Below are 27,745 nucleotides of genomic sequence, written 5' to 3' on the forward strand. Positions count from 1 at the left end.
TATTACAAAGGAAACTCGAAAGCTTATGCATGTTATGTACGTCTTGGAATGCTGAGGAAACCGTAAACTATACGAGAATACTCAAAAAATTATACATATAGCTAAGCTTTGGAGGATATATTACCACAAGAACAACTTCAAAGTGCTCTAGGATCTCAGAATCTTCAGTTCTACTGTGTTTTTTTTTAAGTATTAGACCGAAAAACTCAAAGAAATCTGCAAGGGTCCGCTGTAACGAGCTATCAGTGAAGTCTGACCTTAAACAATTAAAAAAGTATCTGTCGGCTTTGCCGACAGACATATACCCTCAGCCTGTGTATATTGAAACAATTTTTTTCCAAAATACGTATGTATTTAGGGCGTCTGAACTGACAAAAATTTTGATTAGGATTAAAGATCAAAAGTTTTGCGGAGGAGATACTAAAAGGAATGGATCGACATTGACCGTTATGAAAGTGGATTTCCAGCCACAACATATGGTGCCATAGGGGGTTTTTACACTCTTCGGGCTGTTTGTTCAAGAAGTATGGACTTGCCCCTAAAAAACTTTAACCATCGTAATTGAGGCAGCGAATGCAAAGTGATTCGATATCAGGTGTTAAAGTGAACGTATCCGACATTTTGTGTGGGAGGTACCGGATGGAGTGGACAAATATAGTCCATATTTGAACCTGATCTATATCTGGTAGATATATTAGGATGTGTAAAGTATAGACCAATTCGGCCACTCCCTTCAAGAGTTACCGTACGAACAATTTTTCCGAACATTTTCGAACTTTTGTGGGGGAGGTACCGGAAGGAGTGGACCGATAAGTCCATCTTCGAACTTAAACTAAGTTTGGGTAAAATATTACGAAAGCCAAAATCTGACCCAAATCGGTTTATCCGTTCGAGAGTTATCGTGCGCTCCAGCCAGACAGACAGACAGACGGACGGTCATTGCTCAATCGACTCCAAATTGTCTGAAACACATTTCGTCCAAACATACTTGGGGTCTAAAACCATTATTTCGATGAGGCACATTTTGCCCGTATGAAAGTGTATATACCCTCGTTAGCATAAATGCTGAGGGTATAATAAATGCAATTAACTCACAAATATGTTCCTATTTTGACTGAAAGATATCATTGACAGCCATAGACCTTCGCTAAAGCAATAAAATGTACATTTTGTATCGTTTATTTGTATTATGCAATAAACTTTTGTTGCATTTAATTTTGTTTATTAAGGATATGAATTAGAACTGAATTAAAATCATTTAGGCTGCGCACAAGATCAAATGGCGTGATTCAAAGTTCTAAACGAACATTGATTCCTCTACACAGAGCTAAATGTCAACAAATAAACCCTATCTGTTTTTAAGGTTAACAACATAGATAGTTAGAGGTTGCATAATATTAAAAAAAGCTTGGTAAATATTTGTGGAAAATTCACATATACCAATATAAAACAAATGGCATCGGTTGTATGAAATATTTTATTTGCTGTTGCCGTCGTTGTTCTAGTCAAACAACTAGATTATGTCGTCGATATGATGTGACATATGCAGCACTATGTCACTTCATGCCAACAATAACTCGACTATTTTCGAATGTTTGTTGTTTAGTTATCATTTTTTCCTATTTTTCGCATTTACTTTGAAGCAAAACAAAATTGTAAGCCAAACGTTATAACTATGGAACAGATTTTTTATATTTTTTATCGTGTGTTGGAATTAGCAATGAAAGGAGTATTTATTTCTTATTAAACAAACATTTTTCTATAAAACACTCACCTGTCATTGAACCCAATTCGCTGGAATGATTATTATTACTGCTAAGACTTGAGTGGTTGTCATTATTACTACAGCTATTGTTAATGTTGCTTTCCAATGACGATGGGGTCAAATTACTTTGGGAGGATTTTTCCAGAACATCATGGTCATCTTTACAATATAAAATGCCACCATCTCTTAATGCAAATTCATCACCTTCAAAAAGAGTAACAATTGCAATTATTATAATAAAACTAATTGGATTACAGAACACAACAATTATAATGGTATGTAGATAATAAGCAATGTACCTGGCAGTAATTGTCTAGCACAGGCTGAGCAGCGAAAACATTCTATGTGGAAGATTTTCTTTTTGGCCCGCATCACAAAATCGCTTTTACTAAAGGAATTGCCACATTTATCACAGTTGGTGCCGAATAGTCTGTAAAAGAAGGAAAAAATCAATAATGAAAATATGGAAAACAATCGATGTAAAAACACAGATGCATAAACTTAGATTTATAATGTTAATAGCTGTGTCTTTTTACGTGATAGTTTGTAACAATAGCTGTGTCCATTTACGTGGCAATAAGTAATAATAGCTGTGTCTTTTTACGTGATAATTTGTAATAATTATTACTAATGTTGCAGATTTTGACAGTTGTATAAGGGAAAAGATGCTGAAAAAATGTTTCAGCAACATTTAGTAAGTAAAAAGACACGCCAATTATTTACTTTAAACATTTTCAAGTTCAATTTGCAATAAAAATTAGCATGTAAAAGGGTAGCCTATGTTTGTTTATTTATCTGTTTTGTTGTTTTTTTTACTCTTTTGCAGTTTGCTTTTGTTTTCATAAATTATTTATTTGTTTTTATGATTTACTTCTTCTTTTTATTTCGATACTTGTGTTGTTTTTTTTGAACCATCATCAATCATACAAAGTGTTAATTTATTACTTTAACGCTTGAGTTGTTAATAAATTGTTTAAACATTTACATAAATACCTAGTCTTTTGTTTGATTTAGTTTATGGATTGTAGAGTTACTAAAACAAAAAAAAGTTACAACTCACAGTGGACACATTTAAATGTCATAAACAATGAAATAACGGCAGCAAACAAACATACAGTGGCGCAAACAGCTGATTCTGACAAGTGAAATAATTTAAAACCTCAAGGGCTCCGTTAAATGCAGCGTTACCACAACCACATGAAAAAGTTAAGTGGACCTAACGAGTGATGAGACTCATAACAGACCGACCCAACGTTCCGTTGAGTGCCTCATTACAACGACATAAAAAGTGTAAGTGATGCCAAGTTTTTTGAAAAACAACAAAACTGTTGCATTAAAATTAAACATAATTGAACTTTTTTGGGACAAGGCGTGTCACTCAATGGACCGTATGTGCCGAGACTTTTAATATTGTTGTTTTTCAAAAAACTTGGCATCACTCACACTTTTTCACGTGGTTGTTGTAACGTGACCCTCAACGGACCGTATGTGCCGAGCCCTTTAAGGACGTTACAACAACCACATGAGAACAGTGTAAGTGATGCCAAGTTTTTTGAAAAGCCAAATTATGGCTGTCGCGTTAAAGTTTAACATAATTTAACATTTTTGGGACAACGCATGTCCCAACATATCAGACAACGGACCGTATGTGCCGAGACCTTTATGTGTAGTAAGATGCATACTTAAATACGTCCGTATACCCAAAGCGTTCGTGGTGAAAAAAGTACAACACAAGTATTCTTATGAATACTACCAAAACATTTCGTTCAAATAGAAATAAAAAGTCTTGCTTCATTTCCGACGTAATAAAAATAAAAGATAAAGAAAGCAGCGATCTAGGTCGCCCTTTTCTTCTTTATTACAGTCGAACTTCTCTATAACGAACTTACCTATAACGATTTTATCTCTATAACCAAGAACAATTGAAATTGCAAGTGGGAATTCTCACACAAAATGACCTTTCTATAACGAATTTTTGTCAAACTTTTCTCTGATGTTTACACAATAAATGAGAAACAAAACACATTCATGACGCTCTTTTTTTTTGAAGTTAACATTAAAAAAGCATAACCCATTTATGTGTATGGGCTTTCAAAAGGAAAATTTTTTCAAAATAAATGCCTTGTTCTCCTAAAATTAGGCATCTGAAGGGAAACAACTGAGCATTGTTTAAAAAGGTTGGTTTTCTTAGTACAGCTATAGAAGATATTGATATACAAAAATAGGCTATCACTTCGTATGTTACGATTGAAGACCATGTTAATGACGATTGCGATACTTTAACTAAGAATTATCCCTTTTTTGAGTCTCGAATTGAGTCTCCATTGCAAATTGTGAAGACTTTGATAAGTGGCAAAATCAAAAACAAATGAAAATCACTTCTTATTTCAATACTAAATAAAAATTCAATTTATGTTTATAAATGTTTCTTTATTACTCATGTTGGTTGGTTGGCTTCCCTATAACGAATTTTCTCTACAACGTAGTAATTCTTCGGTCCCCAAGTGCTACGTTATAGAGAAGTTCGACTGTATTTTATTTTTATGTCAGAAATTAAGCAAGGCAAGAAAGTCAGGCGGCGAGGCTCCTTTTGTATCGAGGCCTTTATTTTTCCCAGAATAGGAAATAAACTCAACATATTGAAGAAATTTCTCCAACAATAACTTGCAAGTTTTCAATGAAGAACAGAGAGTTAACAGAGAACAAGTGAGTTAACAGAACACTTTCTGTAACAATTTGTACAAATTGTTGTAAACTTTTGAGTAACCGGACAGACCTATACATTCATAATTTGTGTTAATGTTTAAGCACTTTATGATCTTATGACTGATTGATGATGTTGATGTTACTGGTTTTTATTCTATATTTTGTGTGCTAAATTTTGCTGGACAGATATTTCCAGCAAATTTTAGCAACATCTTAAGGGCTCGGCACATACGGGTCGCGTTACAACAACCACATGAAAACTTCAAGAACAAACTTGGCATAACTTACACATGTTTCATGTGACATATAAGCAATGGAATCCACTGTATTTCATAAATGTAAACGTACTCTTATGCTTGGTTTACATTCGGCGTCGTTTCGTGATTTCGAAGGCGTTTCGTGATTTCGCTCGGAGTGAAGCAAAATTTATCATGATTTCGCATACAAAAATGAAATCATCTCATTTCGTGATTTCAGCGAAATCAACATCGAAATCACAGGACTCATGATATACAGCCCTGTCTTTGCTTAAAAAAGTACCAAAAGTTGCAACACTTTTCACGTATCACAATAAACAAGGTAGATGGTCAATTGCTGCAACAAAAAATTTTATTATCAAAATGTGTAAACAATGTGAAAAAAATATTAAGTTACTTTGTTACAATGATATTCTCCATTGTGTCCCAGTACTTTTTTAACGGTAATGTTAGAAAAAAGAGCGAATTGTCAAAAATTGCTTTCCCATACAAATTTCTTAAAAATACAGGAAAGGAAATATGACGGAAATTGCAATAACTTCAGAAATGTCAAAATCAACGTATCAGCTATCATATTCAGGTGCCAATAAACATGCTGCTACCCAGCAAAAGGTTTGCATCCGCGGATGCAGTTAAATCACTAGAACAATTGCCGCTGGAGTACATCTTTTCCTATGAATTTTACAAGAGAGCGCGCAGCTAGGTTTTCGATCCAAATCACAGCCTTTGATGTAGTGTTTTGGATTGAATTTAAATGCAGTTTAAAGATGCTATAAAATGCAAGCCATTCCAAATATCCCAAAATAAATAAAATACATTGCTTATTCGTGCAAACAAGAATATTAACTTTATTACACTAATACAAATTATAAAAACTCTCCATTAAATTTGGTCATAACTTAGTTTACTTCCTCTGCTCTGCTTTTTGTGACACCGCAACTGATATTGATCCATCATCCAAATGGTTTTTCATTTTTCCTCCAACTCCAGTTCAGATTACCAAAAAAACTCCAACTCCACTTCAAAAATAATTTGCGTCTCATGAATTACAGCAATGTTCGTATCTTTAGTTTGTATTTCTTTATTTTTTTAAACAAATTCTTATAATTTTAGACACTAGTTCTTGTGTTCAGAAAAAAAACTGCGACTGTAGGGATCAAAAATTGGCTTGCTTGGCTAGGGATCTATAAGCGAGTGCTTCTAAAATGTATCGAGCCGAGTGCATTTTTCATAACTCCGTGTGGACTGCATCGAAAGATGTATTGAAATCATAACTCTGCATTACACTACTTCCAAACTTTTTTGCTGGGTAGTTTCTACTATGCCAAATTTGTGTAGCAGAAAACAGGAAAAGAGGATGTTTGTTATTCAGCCCTATTTTCGTTTAAAGAGAAGTGCAAGTCTTGCTAGATTTCGGAGTACGGGAACGCATTTGTAGTAGTAATATTTTGCAGGTTCTGAACACAACTTTTATCTATAAAAATTTATTATTATGATGCCCCAACCATAAAATCATTTTTTATTTTTCCATTTGTTAGTATAATACACAATTAATACGATATATAGATAATTTTACGATAATTTTCGAAATAAAGCAGTAAAGTTCTATATTGTCGTATTTTGATACGACCAAAAATGTGCCTCATCGAAATAATGGTTTTAGACCCCAAGTATGTTTGTACGATATCCGTTTCAGACAATTTTGAGTAGATCTAGCAATGTCCGTCCGTCTGTCTGTCCGTCTGTCTGTCTGGCTGGTGCGCACGATAACTCTCGAACGGATCAATCGATTCGGTTCAAATTTTGGGTATCGAAATATTTTGTCCAGATTCGATTTAAGTTCGAAGATGGGCCATATAGGTCCACTCCTTCAGGTACCTCCACCACAAATGTTCAAAAATTGTCGCAAAACTTGTGCGCACGATAACTCTTGTAGGGAATAACCGATTTGGTCCATACTTTGCACATCGTGTAATTTTTACCAAACTTAGATGAGGTTCCAATACGGACTCAATCGGTCCACTCCTTCGGGTACCTCCCACACAAAATTTCGGATAAGTTCAGTTTAGGACCTGGTCCCGAATCGCTTTGATTTTTGTTTACGCAAGTTGTATTCGCTGTCCTCTATACGACGCTGTAAGTTTCATTAGGGGCAAGTCCATACTTCTTGAGAAAATAGCCTGAAAGTTACAAAAAACACTATGACACCGTGTGTAGTGGTTGGAGCGCAAGATAACTCTCGAACGGATCTTCCGAATCGGTCCAAAATTTGGCTTTCGTAATATTTTGTCCAAAATTAGTTCAAGTTCAAAGATGGATTATATCGGTCCACTCCTTCCGGTACCTCCCCACAAAAGTTCGAAAATGTTCGGAAAATTTGTGCGCACGATTACTCTTGAAGGAAGTAGCCGATTTGATCCATACTTTGCACATCGTAAAATTTCTACCAGTCTTAGATGAGGTTCCAATATGGACTCAATCGATCCACTCCTTCGCGTACCTCCCACACAAAATTTCGGATAAGTTGAGATTAGGACCTGCTCTCGAATCGCTTTGATTTTTGTTGCTACAACTTGTATTCACTGCCCTCCATACGACGGTACAAGTTTCATCAGGGGCAAGTCCATACTTCCTGAGAAAATAGCCTCAAAGATGCAAAAAGCCCCTATAACACCATGTGTAGTGGATGGAGCGCAAGATAACTATCGAACGGATCCGCCGATTCGGTCCAAAATTTGGCCTTCGTAATATTTTGTCCAAACATAATTTAAATTCGAAAATAAGCCATATCGGTCCACTCCTTCAGGTACCTCCCCCACAAAAGTTCAAAAATGTTCGAAAAAGTTGTGCGCAAGATAACTCTTGAAGGGAGTGACCGATGTAATCCATACTTTGCACATAATAATATATATACCTGATATAGATCAGGTTCGAATATGGACTATATTTGTCTACTCCTTCTGGTACCTCTCACACACAATTTTGGATAAGTTCACTTTAAGACCTGCTCTCGAATCACTTTAATTTTTGTTGAAGCGATTTGCATTCACTACCTCCAGTACGACGGTAAAAGTTTTTTTCAGGGGCAAGTCCATACTTCTTAGGAAAACAGCCCGAAAGGTGTAAAAAAACCCTATGTCACCATATGTAGCTTTCGGAGAGCACGATAACTCTCGAACTGTTCAACCGATTTGGTCCAACATTTGGTCTTCGTCATATTATATCCAACCTTAGTTTCATGGGCAATACCGGTCTACAACTTCCGGTACTTCTTCTTTAAAAAATGTCACTAAAATGCTAGGACGATATCACCTGAATGAGGCAAACAATTTGGTCCAAACTTTGGATCTCCTAATATTTTGTCAAAATTTAGTTTAACTTCTAAAATGGTCGACATCGGTCCTCTCTAAGGGTACCTCCCCCACAAAAGTTCAACATTAGTGCAGTTAATTCTAAATCCACATTTTTGTCGGCAAGTTCAAATGTCCAAAAAGGGCCACAAAATTCTGAAGAGACCTTAAATACATTCGATCTGTCCGTAGGTGAAAGTTTCACTTCACATTGGCTGAGGGTATATATCTGTCGGCAAAGCCGACTGACACTTTTTTACTTGTTTATGACTAATTCAATTTACAACAACTTGTTTTGAAAATTCATGTTTGATCAGCTGCTCATATGCATCTACCTTGATAATTGTTATATGTTTGAAATCAACAAAAAAATAAGTATAAACACCGGGGTGTATTTCAGGATTTTGTGAAATCCAGTGGATTTTGGAGCGTAAGTGTAAACTTGGCATTAACGTAGTTCCAGTAATGATTCTTGCGAGAAGATATAAATTTAATACTCAATAACGAAATGTTTACATTAGAGCTTTTTGTAGAGTTAACCTCCTTTATGAGGATTATTTACTCGACCTATTAAACTCACTGGATTCACTAAATCCAGTTATATTTGTCAAATATTCGCCAATCAGCTGATCAAACATTTAACGCTTCGGCACAATCGGTCCGTTGAGTAAATTTTCATAAAAAAGGTTAACCCGGCAAAAAGCTCTAAGGTAAACGGGGTTTTACCGTACATAGTCGTGTTTGCAATAAGTTTTTCCATCACGTACAAAACACGTACTACTTTCGTCAAGGAATTGCCGACATTCTTGGCATTTTAGGCACGCTCCATGCCATTCTAAATCCGGAGCTACGCGCAGGATATATTGATCATGAATTGGAGCACCACAACCCACACATAACGATAGCCGTTGTTTTTCTGAAAAGAAAAAGAAATAAAAGACTGGTTAGTAACAAACTACGTTCAATTTGAAGTGAATGTAGCCTAACAGGCCATTTAGATATGAGGTTTTATTTGCTAAATCCGGCGATAATCTACCGGGTTTATCATACAAAATTAAATGTTCGTTTTGTCTGTTTTTTTGTTAATGCGGCACAAATCCCCCTTCTCTGTTTTGTAGGATAAAGTATCTACAGTTCCAAAAAAAGTATCAATAGTGGCAGCACTTTTTGCGAGTCCTCCGTTACATTTTGCGATTTGAATTGTTACGACAAAATAAATAATTATTTTCTGAGGAAGAGTGAAATAAAATAAAGCAAATAGAATTAGAAAGCGAAGAAATGTACAGAAAATTGAGTTTTCACACAATACTCGTTGGGCAAATTATTAAATACAAATAATGTGTATTTAAATGTAAACAAAAAGTAACGGACTGCCATTTTAATCCTCCTATTGATGTAGTAAATAGGTGTGTTCGTTTACTCAACAATTTCTACAAATTTGTACAAGTCCAGTAGCTTTTTGTAGACGACTAAAGCGTTCAGCACATACGGTCCGTTTAGTGAAGCCCTCGGCACATACGGCCCGTTTAGTGACACGTTGGGACACACGTTGTCCCAAAACAGTTAAATTATGTTTAACTTAAATGCGTCCGCCATGTTGTTGTTTTTCAAAAAACTTGGCTTCATTTACACTTTTTTCATGTGGTTGTTGTAACGCAACGCTCAACGCACCGTATGTGCCGAGCGCTTTAATGTCTTTTGCATTGTGCTGTTGAGTAAACGAACAACTTCCAGTAACAATTCGTACAAATTTTGAGTAAACGAACACACATAATGATGCGGGACTTATATTGGATTTATTAAATCGGGTGAGGTTTTATGAATAATCCGAATTTGCTATAATTTATGCAGTATTTACATTTAAGTTTCGAAAGTGATGCCATGTTTGTAAAAAACCATTTTTGCAAAATCAAAATAAAGTAATCTCTACACACGAACTTTTAAGCGCTCGGCACATACGGTGCGTTGAGCGTCGCGCTACAACAACCATATGAAAAATGTGTAAGTGATGCCAAGTTTTTTGAAAAACAACAACATGGCTGACGCATTAAAGTTAAACATAATTTAACATTTTTGGGACAACGTGCGTCCCAACGTGTCATTAAAGCCCTCGGCACATACAGTCCGTTTAGTGACACGTTGTAACACACGTTGTCCCAAAAAAGTTAAATTATGTTTAACTTTAATGCGTCAGCCATGTTGTTGTTTTTCAAACAACTTGGCATCACTTACACATTTTTCATGTGGTTGTTGTAGCGCGACGCTCAACGCACCGTATGTGCCGAGCGCTTAAACGGACCGTATGTGCCGAGGGCTTTAAAGTAATATTTGGTCTGTTCTTTACATTTAAAAATGGTAGCAGTGGTAGAAAATGGTAAAAGTGGTGAACCCTTCTCATATAAATTGTACGCTGTTCAAAGGGAACACTTTGCAGGTTTAAAGTGGTAAGAAATGGTAACCTCAGGCACGTAAAGAAACAGAGCAATTTTTAAAGCCGAAGAAAATGAAAAACAGCTGCTAACACTGGTATTTTCTCGTCATTTTCATTTTTTTTTTAAAGCTGCGACCATAAAGTTTCAAGTTTACTCAAAGTGCAATGAAGCAGCCGTTGCACGGTGGTCGAAAGCGCTGATCTAGCGGCGCGAAATTAATAACTTGCAAACGAATTGAGATACGTCACTGAAATTTGGCACAAACTCACCTTGTACCTGTGGGCAATAATGGGCCAAATACGAACAATATCGGCTGATGTTTTGGTATAGCCCTCATATAACGGTACCTTAAGATTTTCGGTATTTTGAGGATTTAAGCCACAATTTCGTAGCAAATTACCTGTAATTTGGTACTTAGAGTACCTAGTGGTCACAAAATATTTTCACCAAAAATTATGGACATAGGTGCACGTTTTTATGTAGCCCCCCTGTAACCGCACCTCCCAATTTAAGGTATTTTGAATATCATGACCACATTGTTAAACCAACTTGGCTGTAATTTTGCATTCCGTGTTCTCACTGCTTATAAAATCTTCTTACAAAATATTTTCAATACGGATTTATGTTTCGATTTAGCCCCTTTTATAGTCCTCTCGATTCGTTGAATTTTTACTTGTTATCCCATATTTAATAACATATTTAGCTATAATATGGTGTTATAGTGTCTCCGGGGGTAGAACTCCTCCTTGCAAACATTTCTCAAGATAGGTCCATATTTTGATTTAGCTCCCATACAAATGCACAGCTTAATTTGTATGAATTTCATGCAAAATCCCTTATTTTAAAAGTGCAGTCATCAGAAGATTTGCAGATATTTGCAGCCCTAATGTGGTTATTCCGTATCCAGATAGTCCAATTTCAATCCCCAAAAAATAGTCGAACCTAAGTTCGGCTAAGTTTACAAGATGCACTCTATGGAACAAGCGCGTACAACCCATAAAAACACTAAAAAATTGAATTTTTGAAAATTTATTGCTATATAAGTAAGTACCTCCAGACCCCAAACTAATTTTTATAATTTAAATCACACCCTCTGCTATTAATTAAAAATAAATCTTGCCCATTTTCATTACGAATTTATTTAACATTTAAACAAATATGAAGTTAATTTGTTGCAACAATTTTTTAAAATCTGATGCAACAAAAACTCTTGTATTTGATAGTGAATAACTGAGTGAATATTTACAACAACAGAAATGAAAAAACAAAATCTTTGTCTGCAAAGTGTCTATAATCGATGCAATGAAAAATATTTCGCAATTTTATACTTCGATTTTTTGACTTTCGCGCCGCTAGATCAGTGGTTTCGACCAGTGTGCGTTGGTGAAAAAGAAAACATTTAGCAAGGCTTTTGCTTTTGTTATTCATTGTACGAAACAACTTGCTTCTGTGCTTTTTGTGTTGGTGTTGCTGCTGCAGTTGTTAGTAGTCGTGGATATTAAAAATGTTAAAGCTTTAAGTCTGCTGTCTTTTTTTCTTTTCAGTCCTCATCATTCATGGTGGTGGTATTGTTGATGGGGTCACCATTGCTGTTGCCTGCTAAAACCCCAAGAACATAATCAGGTATGTGATGAATTTCGAATCGATTTGCAATGAAAACGATTTGCCCAAAACGAGTGAATCGTTTTTAGATGTGATGGGATCCGCATCGAATTTCAATTCCACGTTGTTTCAATTTCATTAAATTCCTACAAACAAAAAACGGACTGGTGATCCCTAACACCAGTTAAAAGAAGGAAAATATAAATAAAGAACACTTGAGTTCGTCCCAGGACAGCTCACAAAGCTGACCTATTTTAAATTGTGACTTACGCCTACGGGCTTTAAAAAGACAAATATACAAAATGGCGATTTGTTAAATAGTCGTTTAACAAACACGTGTTTAACCAAGGATATGTTCCACAAATTAAAAAACTGAATGGCTGTGTGCCTCTGGAAACTTTTACTGAAATTTATTATTAACCAACGCAAAGTCGTAACAAATCCAATCGGATTAATTCAATGATTGCAGAGACTGTGTGTCTAACGTTTTTAACCAAGGATACGTTCCAGAAATTGCTATTTTTTCTTCGCAGAGGGAGAACTCGTAAAAACTGAATGGCTGTGTGCCTTGAAATTTTTACTGAAATTTATTATTTAACCAACGCAAAGTCGTAACAACAAGTTGCAGATTGAGTTAATTGGCAGAAATCGCTTAATTATTAAAAAAAACAACCTTAATTATCAAGGACTATTCCTTATAAGTTACGTTTTCTTCGCGGAGGAAGGAACGTAAAAATCAAAGGCTATAAGCCTCACAGCTGAATCGTATCATCATCATCAAGAATATCAACGCAAAGACGTAACATAAAAAACAACGATTGAACAATATCAGCTGGCAGACAAGGTCTGCATATTTTGTTTTGGATCTTTACCGTTTTTCAATTGCACCATTTTTGGCTTTATGGTGGTAGCGGTTGTGGTCTAAGGGTTTGAAGAAGGAGTTAAAAAAAAAAAAAAATAATAATAATAAAGAACACTTTTTAGTCTTGGCGATGGCAAAAGCCAAAAAAATGTAATAACAAAAAAAATAAATTTGTGTTCTTGTTTAAATTGCCCTATATGGAAGTTTAGTATGGAAATTCTTGTCCAATTACATGAGGAGAACTTTACAAACAGTGAAAAAAATATTAAGCGGATGTCCACTAATCTAGAGGAAAGAAACATGTTCAAAGTATTTTTTGATCCGTGTTTTTTTTTATCGAAATATCAAATATTTTCTTAATATACTAAATATAAGGCAAATAAATGTAAATTTATCTATTCTATATCCGTGTTTAAATTTCAAGCTTTTTTTTCTAAAAAAAATCAAAATTCATTAAATCGTTTATAAATAGACCACAAAAATATGACCGTTTTCAAAACGAGAAATATAAACGATTATCGAATTGCATCACACGTCTTTTTGATCAATTTTTCCATAGAACAAAATGGAATATGAAACCGATATCGAAAACAATTCGATGTCGGAAAATGTACATGTATCACACCCACAGTCGTTTTTGACTCGTTTTAAGCTCGAAATCGTTTTCCATCACATACCTGATAATGACTACGTTTAATAAAATACGAAAGTGCATAGAAGTGGCGGATCAAGCAGTAAATGTTCACACACATGCATACGTACAAACATACCCAGTAGGAAATTGAATCTGCGATGACCATTTCATCGACGAAAATTTTTAAAATTGTTTTTAAAAAAGACAGTGTCTTCAAATTTGTCACTCTTCCATGTGCGATGTGTGACATTCTGAGCGAATATGTCTTGCTATGTGCCTTGGTACAAGTTAATGTTCATTCTATCGTCCATGAAGACAACTTCGCTTACCTTGTCGTTCAACTTATCGTGCACGAGTTTTGCGACATTTGTGTGAAAATGTCGTCGATGATCGCAAAGGGCTGTCGTCGAGCCGTCTTCAATGGATTGGAGACAACTTTGAAGGCACATAGCAGACAACTTCCAACTGGGTATGAATATGAATACAGCAGCAGGAAACTTCCATCAAACAATAGGTGTATGGAAAATGTGTCTTGAGCCAGAAGGAAAGGAATACAAAGCAACTGGGGATGGTCCGTTGTTTGGCTGTTGAGAGATATTGGATACATCCCGCCATCTACAGATTCAGAAGTTAGGTAACTCTTTCTTTACATTTTGTTTTGCTTTGTCCATAATGAAGTTCTATCAAACTTGATTTTCTTTTTTGGTCGCCGTTTATGGTTTTCATGTGTGTCAGTTGGTTGTTAGGTCGATCCTATTCTTCATTTGTTATTTACGCGCTCACGCAATCTTAAATACTTTGGGGAGGATGTACTTTATATATGTATATGTGTATGTGTGTACTAATCTTTTTGGGCTCCTTAGTAAACACAGACCCACACACAAACAAAACAAAAGGCCACAATCTCCATTTTGTATCATTTATGCCTTTGGCCCCCTGAAATAATGCACTCTTAGATCGAGTTTCTTAGTCTCGTTCCACACTAGAGTGATTTTAATGAAATAATTTCATAAAATTATGCGTTCTTAGATCGAATTCCATACTAAAGCTATTTTATGAAACTTCTGTAGGTGGGGAACTCGGTCTACGAACGCCTAATTTCATGAAATGATTACATTGAAAACGCTCTAGTGTAGACCGGACGTATTACACTATGTTTACATTTACGAAATCCATTCGATTTCAACGTCAATTCCATTGCTTAATGAAATCCAATCGATTTCAGGTGAGTTTTCATTTGACGTATACGCAAAGGAATTGACAGCTGAAATCGAGTGGATTTCCTAAATATAAACATAGTATTAGAGTAATTTTATGAAATTGCTATAGTGTGGAACTCGATCTAATGCTTGGTTTACATTTACGAAATCCACTCGATTTCAACTGTCAAATCCATAGGTTAAACGTCAAATGAAATCCAGATGAGACTTCATTTGACGTTTGAGCTATGGAATTGACAGTTGAAATCGAGTGGATTTCGTAAATGTAAACTTAGCATAAGAAAGCCTATAAAATGTGAAAGGTTTTAGTGCAAGTTTCAGCGTGTGACATGAGACTTTCTTATGGGAAGACATACAGGTATGTGATGAAAATCGATTTCGAGCTCAAAACGAGTCAAAAACGACTGTAGGTGTGATGCATGTACATTTTCCGACATCGAATTGTTTTCGATATCGATTTCATATTCCATTTTGTTCTATGGAAAATTTATCAAAAAGACTGCATCACACGTCTCATCCGATAATCGTTTATTTTTCTCGTTTTGAAAACGGTCATATTTTTGTGGTCGATTGAAAAACGATGTAATAAATTTGGATAGATTTTTTATGAGAAAAAGTTTGAAATATAAGAACGGGAACAAAAAGATAAAATAACATTTATTTTCCTTATTTTTGGCATATTTTGTTAACAAAATATTTGATATTTTGATAAAAAAAAAAGCCAAAAAAGCACCAAATTGGTGAAGACACCCGCTTAATATGTTTTTATGCGCTGTTTGTAGTTCTCATCATGTAATAGCACAAGAGTTTCCTCACTAATCCCTCATATAGGCCAATTTAAATAAGAACACACATTTATTTTATTTTCCATTAAATTTTATTTCGGCTTTTGCATTCGCCGCAACAAAAAGTCTTTTATGTCGCTTTCAGCTGGAGATTCGGGATCACTAGTCCGTTTTTTGTATGTGGGAATTTAATGAAATTGAAACAACGTGGAATTGTAATTCGATGCGGTTCCCATCACTTCTAAATACAATTCACTCGTTTTGGGCAAATCGTTTTCATACCAAATCGATTCGAAATTCATCACATACCTGATACAAAGAGACCTTTTTTATTTCAATCTTGTTACTTGAAAATTTTTGATAAACGTTTTATTTCCATTTGGTTATTTAATGCATAAGGGATGAAATTTGGCTTTTCGAATTTAAGGTGTTTTAGTGAAATGTGTGTACAGAGGAGCGAGAAGGGGGACAAAATTAACTTTCACTCTGGCTAAACAAATTGTTGCAGAAATGAAAGTTCCGTGAGAATTAATCATTTAATTTTTCATTTTGGGGAAAAAGAAACGAAATAACAATTTCACTAACTCATTCAACTCAGACATGGCAGAGTAAGGTGTTACATCAGTTGCTCAAAACCAGTATAAATGTCAAAACTTGTTCACAATAACGTATTGCTGTGAATTGCTTGTTTACGTTTTTTATGTGATTTTATTCACAATAATGCATTTTGAGAACTAGAACTATAATCAGCTGTTTTTGGTGTAGTACCTGTATTATTATGAAGCTTATAACACGTCAGGAGTTACCAAGGCATATTTATATAAGATAGAAGTGACAATCAGCTGTATTCTTACTTTTTTTGTAAATTTAGTTTTCAAAATGTAATAGATTTGAAACTTCGAAATTTTTTACCATAAAATACTGCTTTTCATCCTAAACGTGTAATAAAAATTACCTACGAGATTTCTGAATGCGTTTTATTTACATTTTGATTCAAATGTGTTCTATTTTAGAGGGGTTTCAAAATGTATTAATGTTTTCCTGAACCAAATTTTGGAACGACCCTATTATTCAATTAATTTTCAATAACAACAATGTTGTTTTTGTAAATTTATTAGTACCTTTTATAAATTTGCCTTGGGAGTTACTAAATCCAATAAAATAAAAACGTACTATTAGGCTATGTTTACATCATATAAAAGCGCGGTCTTAGGGCTAAAAAAGTGTTGAGCGAAATTTCGAAAGAGATTATTAAGGGAAACCTAATATTACATTTTTCTTTATGTTTATTTAATTATTTCAATATATTTTAAATACAAATATCATCGTTAATAAATTTAATCCATATAAATTTAAATATAAAAAAATACAAAGAAAATCAAACAACAAAGAGAAATTGACACTACCTTTAAAGTCGCGTAATGCTCATGATAAGAGGCCAAATACATACGGTCCGTTGTGAGTCGCGTCACGCGTTAAAAACAACAACCACATGAAAAATATGTAAGTGATGCCAAGTTTGTTCTTGAAGTTTCATGTGGTTGTTGTAACGTGGCACTAAACGGAGACGTTGTGCAGACCCCTTAATTATTTCAATATATTTTAAATACAAATGTCATCTAAAATCGCTAATAAATTTAATCAAGATAAATTTAAATATAAAAAATTTCAAAGAAAATCAAACAACAAAGAGAAATTGACACTAACTTTAAAGTCGCCTAATGGTCATGATAAGAGGCCAAATACATACGGTCCGTTGTGAGTCGCGTCACGCGTTAGGAATAACAACCACATGAAAAATATGTAAGTGATGCCAAGTTTGTTTGGCACTCAACGGAGACATTGTGCCGACACCTTAAGCCGAAAACACGTTTCAATTCCATTGAATATCTGTCAAATAACTTGTTTTAAGTGCAAGTGTAAATAAGATTTAATTGCAATCAGCGAGTAGAAAGTTGTTTTACGTGCCAAAACAAGAAGCTCATGAAAGTTTTAAGGTTTTAAACCCGAAAACACAATCAACGTTTGAGTAAAGTTTTGCGTCATTTCAGGAAAAGGAATAAAGAAAAATTCAATCTTGGCTGCACTTTGTCATTTATTCTTCTGCCGTTTAAATTAGAGCTTTTTGTCGGGCTAACCTTCTTTATTAGGATTATACATATATATATATATATATATATATATATATATATATATATATATATATACGCAAGGGAATTTACATTTGAAATCAAGTGGATTTATTAAATCCGGTTATATGGATTTTAATAAAACGCGTAATTTACCAGTTACATTGAATATCTCAGTCACATTGAATATCTGTCAAGTAAATGATAAAACAGTTGTTTTAGTTGACAATGTAAACAAGGTTTTGTCATAAACAGATTTCTGAATTGACTCCAGTTTCTCCTCATAGTAAAGTGAAGTTGATACCGCGGCGGAGTCGAACTTTGAACACAATTTCATTAAAAAGCACAGCTGATCTGTCTTGACGATTATAAACATGTGTTTTCTGACGTTGTATTATGTAATTGAATTGACATCAACAGAAAAAACCATTAAAATTCAAATTTTTCAAAACTCGGTGGTTTGTTTCTAAGTGTTGCTTCATTTATTTCATTTAATTGAATCGACATCAACAGGAAAACCCTTAAAATTAATTTTTTTTTCAAAACTTGATTTGTTTTTAAGTTTTGCTTTACATACATAGTAGATAAATGGTCTATGTGTGTTTTGCTATGCTTTTGGGTTTTTTTAGCAGCTGTAAGGCATGCTGCCAAGTACTGAAACCGGGAGAAAACCTGACCCTATCTTACTGAGCTTAAATGTTTTTATCTAATTACATGCGTTTTTGTTGCTTTTCGCATTTATTTTGCTGGTCCTTATCTGTTTGTTGTAGTTGCGTTTTTTGTTGGCTTGTTGTCTAAGGTTTATTTGTATCTGTCCATACATATTATCGTTGTAGCGTCCATCGTACGTAAATTTGTAACGTTTTGTTGATATCAATGCTGGATTGTTGGCAATGCGCTTTAGCCACAACGTAATTGTTAATAGAGTTGTTAAATCTAGTGAACTAGTTCCCCAGCAAAATTAAATGGAAGTGATTCCATGTGAAATCATGATTTCACTGGTTCTTTTGCATGAGTGCGAAAGGAGTCGTGAAAGATGCGATCCTTTTCATCGAATTTTCATGAGTACAAGTGAAGTCGTGAAAGATCCGATCTTTTTCATCGAATTTTCATGAGTGCAATTGAAGTCGTGAAAGATACGATCTTTTTCATCGAATTTTCATGAGTGAAATTGAAGTGTTAAAAGATCCGATCTTTGTCATAATATTGTCATGAGTTTAAATAAATTGATAAGTACCCGCACAATAAATTATCAAATACTCATGTAGCCGAATAATTGTGTACTTGCAGAAGTAATTGTTACAATGAAAATAAAAGTCAGATGAAAGTGATCGATAGTGGCAAAATTTATATATTTTAATTAAAAATACAATGTAAATTGATATAAAACACAAGAAAAATATATTTTGTGTTTGGAAACCTGTTTCGTTTTGTGGATATTAAAAAGAAGTATGAAAAGACTCTGTCTATAAACCACAAGCTCCACCAGCCGGCCAACACCGATATAGTTAAACATATCGAGCTGCAATTATAGGGTTGGTTGGGCCATGTTAAGAGGATGGATAAAGATGCCACCGGCATATGAAAACGAGCCATTTGACGTTATGCGACCCGAGGGAAGAACAAAACTCCAATGGAAAGGCCAAATTGAATGTGATATCACAAAACATGGCATCCAAAATTTGAGAAGTAAAGTAGAAGATCGGTACGTTTGGAAATATATTGTTAGTGCGGCTCATGGAACAATATAATTTGTTTCGTTTTGTGGATATAAAAAGAAGTATGAAAGAGATCCGGTCTATAAACCACGAGCTCCACCAGCCGACCAACACCGATATAGTAAAACATATCGAGCTGCAATTATTGGGTTGGCTGGGCCATGTCAACAGGATGGATAAAGATGCCACCGATATATTAATACGAGCCACTTGACGTTACGCCACCCGAGGGAAAAACAAAACCAAGTTCAATATGATATCACAAAACATGGCATCCAAAGTTAGAGAAGCAAAGTAGAAGATCGGTAAAATAAGTATAAAAGAGACCATAACATGGAAACTATTACAGTATAAGTTTTTTCTTTTGAAATAACATAACAGAATTCAAATTTATACTAGATTTCCCAAATGATGAGCTTGGTTCAGAGATTGACACATAATTTATCGAATATTGGAAAAACGGAACTCCCCAAGTTGAACGAAATATCTTGCAGCCATCGGAAGAGATAAATATGATATTGCAGATTAATATAATATTTAATTTTGAAAATTACATAAAAAATAAAGAAAAATAACATCTGGCGCTACAAATCATCTGTGCATTGTATTCTTATTTATTCAACAAATTACATAATTGTATTGCAAATTTTATTTTTGATTGGCGAAAATCCGAATCCAAAGCATTGGTGCAAGAAGCCATGACCATGAACTGGTGCAAGATGCTATGGCAATGAACTGGTGCAAAATGCCATTACAATGAACTGGTGCAAAATGCTATGACAATGAATTGGTGAAAGTGTGTGTCACTCCCATGGAAATGTCATTGGTGATTCACCTAAATTTTCACCCATGACATGTCATGATTAAACTCATGATTTGTCATCGAACATTTTGCTGGGTCAGTACCATAGTTCGTTTGCGTATGAGTTATTTCATGAAAACAAAGAGATTATATAACTCATCATATAAACGACCGGTGTCCACTGAACAAAAAAAACTAGATTTTAACAACTCTAATTGTTTACTCCTAGATCAAGGAGGACCTTTTTTCTGTGGGGATAAATATGAATCAAAAGCGATTGACATTGCTGTTATCAGTTCCAGTAAGTTGTTTAGCCATCTGCAACCAAAATATGGAACTATTATCGTATGTTTTTGGAAAATGCATTTGTTCAAATCTTTATTTCTATAGGTCTTTGACGAGTATTTATTAAATCCGGTTATATGTAAATGTTAAACAGCTGTTTAAAGTCCGACAACCAATGCGCCAGTTTAAAGTTCAAAGTCAGTTTAAATATTAAATATTATATTGATCATTCTTTAAATAGTAGTGATGTTTTCCAAAACTCTTTGTTTTAGGTACCAGTGTGGAAAAGTTTCAGCCGGTTTTGTTATATGACTAATTCTTTTTTAAACGCCCTGAGGTTTATTCGAACAATTCACCATTTAAGTTTGTCAATGTTCCTGGCACCAAAAAATCTATAAAAGTTCTGAATTCCACATTTTATTACATTTCTTCAAATGTTTATCTAGACCATAAATAACTTGGCAGGAAAAAAACGAACTTACCTCACCTTTAAAGGAAAAAAGTGAAGTTTTATTGTAGGTTCATGAGAGTTTACAATATCCCATTCGTTTGGTGATCTTCTGCCAACACATCGTTCATTGATGACGGCTTCCCTTTAGTCCGTGTTTAGACACACAAATTTCTCGGGAAAGTAAATTCAGTTTTTAGGCAATAGGGGGTAGGACAGAGTATTGAGGAGCTCTTTCCTCTCCGCTCTCTCCCAAAAAACTCAATTTCCTTTCCCGAGAAATTTGTATTTCTAAACACAGACTTAAAAAGAACTGCCAGACGTATGTATGTCCCGGTCCACACTAAGAGATATCTTGGCATGAAAGTAAAAGAAAATGTTAAATAAAACGGTCTGATTTTTTCATTAGAATATTGCAACAAAGCAAAATTGCAGAACACATGAAAGGGTGTACACTAGTTTCTTGAAATTATGTGTTTTTCCAAAAAAATGCAAACTTACATGTCAATATTTCATTGAAATTTATCTAGTGTGGAACGGGACTATGTAAATGCCAAAAGCGAAATACCACTTGGGGTTTTCCTAAGTAAAACAAACACCAGATCTTTGCTAAAAAAAGGAACTTCATTTGTTATACGGCGTTTTGGTTGTTTAGATTTAACAGCCAACATAAATTGCTGCATCACTGCCAGTTTCTTGGTGTTCAACGGAGTGCAGTAGCATCAAAAAATTAAGGCGACCATCAAAATTACGCTTTGACAGTCTGCTATCATTGAGAGTTACGTTTAGAGTTTGTAGCTTTGGCATGTTGTTTATTTTCGTTTTGATTTTCATGTTGCTTTGCCGTCACACATCTTCCACTTCTTTTTCTGAAGAGATCCAGTGTCGTCTTTTGACCATGGCCAAGTGGCCGATGCTTGTTTTATTCAAATGTGCTCAATAACCACTTGAGTGCGGCTTCTTTATGGTTTCGTCGTTGCAGCGGCTAATGTGGCAACCAAGACGGCGACTATTGATGTTGGAGTTCTGAGGGACAAGCAAATGTAGTTATTGATTTTAGTCGTTGTGCTGCGGGTCGGTTGTTTGATGGCCAATTTTTATATTCACAAAAAGGTTAATTAATTAATGAACTTTATTAGGGATTCCCATAAAGAGGGAGAGATATTCTTGTTGGCTGTTTTCTGGTTCATATCCAAAGGAATGTCAAGTATTTCCGTTAGAAGGGGATTTGTGTGAAATCAATTCACCTCTATTCCCTGAAAAAAAAAACAATTCTTTTTTTCTGGCTTCTAGTTTACCAAACAGTTGAAAAATAGTTTTACCTTTTCTACATTTACTCTTCATATAAATGTGTGAAACTATATTGCAAATCCCTGATCGTTTGCTGACTGACTGACTGTCGCTTGATAACCTCAACTGGATTTAAAGTGGCGCACATAAACTTCTCGATTGACAGACAAAAGTGTCTCCAGTTTTATCTATAAAACCAAGTGATCGAACAATGCTGGCGGGAAGAGTGTGTGTTGCTGTTATGTTGTGGATGAAATTTGGGCACGTGTTCGGACATCATTACTTTGGGTTTTATGTGTTTTTTTGGGATGAATTTTGATTTTATTCCTTTTATTTTGTCTCCATGCCATATGGCGACCCAAATTGTTGTTAATGTTGTGAATTTGGAATACTTTTAAAAGAACGTCATAGCCTTGTTTTAGTTCATTGAAGAAAGAAGTCCAGGTAGAAACACAAACCAGAAGGTATTAATGGTGTCATCATCACTGTTATGTATCGCATCTTATCTCTTATGTTTAACTTGCTTGACTCGGTTTTGGGTTTCCTAAATTTTCTGGGAAAATTGTATGATTTTCTTGGAAATTTTAAACAAAATATGAATGCCATAGTCTAGGGAATCCCAGAGTGAAATGTATGTTAAAATAAAGTGGATTGATTTGCCATCAGAATGACATATTTAAGTTCGTGGAGATACTCGTATTTGAAGGTCCAACTGAGCGTTATTATTGAATGTGGCGGACAAAACTACAACAAATGAAGGTTTAGTAAACATAGGATTTCCTAAAACATGTGTTTTACAATACGTTTAGACTATGCTTGATTTAGCTAATCCAGCGGATTTTAGTTGTAATTTTCATACAATATCTGTCAAATAAATCGAAGTACTTCACTTATTCATCGTATAAGTGTGTAGTCTAAACAAAGTTTTATTAAAGCCATTGTGATGTAAATGCTATTTAATCCCAGAATTAAACCTAATTTACACATGCACCTAAAACCAGTATTTAGGGCAAATACGTCATTTATTTGACAGATATTCAATGACACATTTTTAACTATTATATATATAAATGCAGCCACCGTGGTGCAATGGTATGCACGCCCGCCTTGCACACAGATGGTCGGGGGTTCGATCCCCGAGCAGGCAACATCAAACATTTTTCAACGGTGGCAAAGTAGCCCTCAGTTATGTTGGCGACATTTCCTGAGTATTTTAGCCTTGAAAAACTTCTCCACAAGTGGTGTCTTAAGACACGCCGTTCGGACTCGGCGATAAACAGTAGGTCCCATATCATTGAGCTTAATAGGAATCGGGGTGCACTCATTGATATGAGAGAAGTCTCCCTTGTCCCCTATGGAATGTTGTGGAACAATGGTTTTTATAAATGCAGCTTTATGTCTCACCTCTCTACCTCTCTTTTTATTAAACTAACAATTACCGCAAGAAAAATTGCGTTATGTAAATCTATAATGGTATGCAAAATAAGTACAAGACCACGTTTATATTGAACTGACTTATGGTATATTAGATTATAACATCTACATCTTGATGTATTTTATGAAAATCTGTGAAATTAATTGTTATTGTGAATTAATCGTATGACAATGTAAACAAAAATGTTCACAACTATATGGACGTTCAATTTAGTCTTGTCGTTGTGGTTTCTGGCATGGCATCATGATTTCTAGTGAATACCCGTAATATTAAAAAATGTATCTCAAATACCATTATTAGTAGTTAGTTACTGGTCTGAATTTTTTCAATATCAATTTGCCTGGCCGTCATACTTTTCGTAGACAAAGATAACAAATATCTGTGTAAAGATTAAATTTTTGTTGTACGTTCACAAATCTTTTTAGTTTGGTTGTTTTGACTATCTCTTAATAACCGGTAGTGATTCTAACTTAAATGACGTGCACAATTTGGAAGCTACCATGAGTTTGGCAATACGATGCAGTTGTTGTTCGTGTTTTTTTTTGTGTTTTTTTGCTGTTCTCTTTTATGTTTGGACTGCAGTGCACTTTGATTGTACATCACAAACAAACCAAGGAATGAAAAGTGTGATAAAATACCTAACAAAATATGATGGAGATGGAGCAGCACTGGCTGGCTTTGGGAGGTAAAATCTTATCTTTTTTTTGTGAATTTGTGTCCCAGTAAACTGGGTAAAACTGCAACATCGTGTTGATGATGTCTGTGTGGTTTAGTAGTTTGCAAATGTGGCTGGCTGGCTGGACGACTGAATGGTTGATCTTCGTTCTTTTTCATATTTGTAGTGGGTCCACATCTGTCGTCGTCCACAATGTCTGCTGCCGTCATTGCTGTAGCTGTTGTTTTGTTTCACTGAAATTTATTCACTTTTCCAATGTTTAGATTTTTATACACTTTTGTATTTTTACTTTGATAGATTTCCGAACTGATAAAGAGCAACAAGCATATTCACTAACATACATAACCATGCACACACTCACACAAGCACATATTATGATAATAACCCAGCAAACCAATCGTACCGACATCGTAACGAAATCGGAATAAAATTCGGACGCTACGTCCGATGTCGGATCCGAAATCGTAGCGACATCTTAACGAAAGTTGTATAAAATAGTTAACATAATTTCGGAACGAAATGTCCGAGTGAAATCGGATCGATTTCGGTCAGACTTCGAAACGAAATCGGAAGAAAATCCTTGGGAAATTCGGAAAGCGAATTTTTTCTTCCGAACGATTTCGTATAAACATCGAAAGAATTGTTTTTCTCTGACGCTTTTAATTTTTTATGTTTTTATTTTTTTATTGTAAGATTGTAATTTCAAACTCTTCTAATGATTTTTAATGTTAATATCAATTTGTTATTATAGTAGAACGATGTAAACTTAGTGTACGAATATGTTGAGGCTATCAGCACTATCTTGAATTATTATATGTTGCATTTACATTTAAAATATTTAAAAATTGTATATGCGAATTTTATAACCAACGACTTTGTTTTCGAAAACAAACTAAAATGAAACCAACCCCTTGCTGTTAGATACATACAAAGGGTGGTTGTTGTGCGAAAGGAAATTTTTTCCGACATTTCGCTCCAATTCGTACCGAAATCGGAAGAAAAACATTGGTATATTTGAAGGGAAATTTATATCTGACATTCTCTCCGAAATCTGAACCAATTCCCCTTCGAAAAATCGTATGTAAATCGGAACGATTTTACTTCCGAAATTGTTCAGATGTGTCGGACATCCAATATCAGTGACTTTTCAAAGCAATTCTGGGCTATATCTCTGAAACTCGAAAAACTACATTTATTGCCTCAAATTTTATAAAGTATCGGAAATTTCCATAATTTGTACCCATTTCTCACCATATCTCCAAAACTGTCAATTTTTTCTTAATGTGACATTGTTGTAAAATTTTGTTTTCAGTATATCTGTCAACGACGATTTAATAAATATGCCAATAATGTGGTGAAATCCGAAATGCCAGAATAAACTGTTGGTGTAAACTGTGTTTGAAATACGTGTTGTAGAAGACATGATGCAAAATACCACTGCAACAACATGAAGTAAGTATTTTAGAGTTTCAGAAAGTTCTAAAGAATGGCTGGGAACTTTATTTGGAAGATTTTTGCAAAAGGTTACTTGGTTCTACTTCCAATAGTTTAGGTGATACTGACCAGAATTTCAGCTACTATGTAAAAGTTTCTATATTTTATGGATTTCGATGCCCTAGATGGAGTTTATCTTATGCTCTGTTCAAAACATAAGTTCTAATACTTTAGGGCTACAATATTGCCAAAGACAGTAAGGCCAAATTCCTATTCGTTTCTGAGATAAAGGACCGATAAATGCAAAAAACTGTAGTTTTAGCCCGGTTTAGATGAAGCGATAAAATCCTAACTGGATCTGACAGGACAAACCCCTACTAGGGTTTTTTATAGTCTCAATATGTACTTTAAAAAAATTAATACTAGAAGTTGTTTGCATTTTCATTGTTGCATAGTGTATATAAACATATAGTCTGTTCCTTTACTTTTGAAAATGGTAAAACCGGCAAAAATAGTAAAAGTTGTAAACTGCTCCGATATGAATTGTATGGTGTCAGAAGTAAAGAAACGCTTTTCGAGTAAAAAGTGGTAAAACTTGAAGATTCTTGCACGTAAAGGAACAGGGCTATTAGGAACAGGGCTATATAGTCTCATGTTCAGTAGCTGGTGGTTTCATTCTTACAATGAATTTGACAGCTTGGAGCAAGGAAAGTCAACCAGGTAGTGGTTTCATAAAATTTTAAATATGTTATGCCAAAATTTTCTTTATGTTGTTGGGGAAATTACAACAAAAATAATTTTATTATAAAGGCGATTGACACTTCATATTCAAATATCTGGTGTGACAACACTACCTCGGTAATTGTGCCATGGCTTGGAGGAGAGCAACTTTACTACTTAATCGCGTTTACACATGACAGGACAGTTGAGGTCATGTATTGATTGTCAAAACCCCAAAACTTGCCTGTGTGAGGTAGGCGTCCCGACAACTGCAAAAACAGTTGTAAACTTTTGAATGAAACTCATCGATTTCTTTTTGTTTTACGTTAACATATTTTTTAATGATCATGTTCTTCTGTTTTCATCGCATTTCAATTATTATTTCACAGTTGTTTGAAAAAATGATGGACAGCTGGGAGACAAACGGCAAATGTATGTTTGTGATAGTTAATCAGGGCCTGGATTCTTTTTCTGTGAAAGTTTGACATTTATTTCCTTTGTAAAACTTTTCATTTCAAATTTTCGTAGAACAAGAAAATAAAAATGCTTATAATTTCGGTAATTAACGAAATTTTTCGGTAAGTTAACAACCAAATTAACTAGGCGTTTACACAAGACAGACTATCTGCAAATACAACTCTGATTCACTAACACATACATACATTTGTCGTTTGTCTCCCAGCTGTCCATCATTTTTTCAGAGACAATAGGCTTAACAAATTTTTGACGGTTTTGTAAAAAAGAAATGAAACGCTAATTGAAATGTGTTGAAAATAAATGAATATGAACAACAACAAAATATGTGGACGGAACACAAAAAGAAATCGACGATTTTCATTCATAATTTGACAACTGTTTTTGCAGTTGGCTGGAGGCATACGTCATACAGGCAAGTTTTGGGTTTTTGACAATCAATACATGTACTCAACTGTCCTTTCATGTGTAAACGCAGGGTAAAGTCCTACCGATAGCAACAGTGCTGTCAACTTTTATTGATACTCTTCCTTCATAACTTTGCTTTTTAATTTTACCGATTTTTGTCGGTAACTCAAATAACGAGTTACAGAATTCCACCACAAGTTTGTATTTAAAGTCAAATTGTCTTGTGTAAACGTGTAGTTAGTAGCAAGTGTTTTGGTAATCGAACTAGTTCTCTTCGATATTCCACTAGCATGGTGGAATAATAAGGTGTAAC

General features: G+C 34.6%; 1 protein-coding gene across 2 annotated transcripts in view; it reads right to left on the reverse strand.

Moving 5' to 3' along the window:
- The window catches only part of LOC141394513 (insulin gene enhancer protein isl-1-like), a 57,785-nt gene that overhangs the window by 4,269 nt on the left and 25,771 nt on the right, over window positions 1-27,745 (reverse strand). The window contains exons 2-4 of one of the 2 annotated variants that reach the window (XM_073969050.1): window positions 8,805-8,994; window positions 2,065-2,195; window positions 1,775-1,969 (exon numbers count right to left, since the gene is read on the reverse strand). In XM_073969050.1, coding sequence (XP_073825151.1) covers window positions 1,775-1,969; window positions 2,065-2,195; window positions 8,805-8,994 — 516 coding nt within the window. The remainder of the gene's footprint in view (window positions 1-1,774; window positions 1,970-2,064; window positions 2,196-8,804; window positions 8,995-27,745) is intronic. The other variant, XM_073969051.1, reaches the window with a different exon arrangement.

Source organism: Musca autumnalis, unplaced genomic scaffold (genome assembly GCF_047663935.1).
Source record: "Musca autumnalis isolate F117 unplaced genomic scaffold, ASM4766393v1 scaffold_2, whole genome shotgun sequence".
In the NCBI taxonomy this organism is placed as follows: Eukaryota; Metazoa; Arthropoda; class Insecta; order Diptera; family Muscidae; genus Musca; species Musca autumnalis.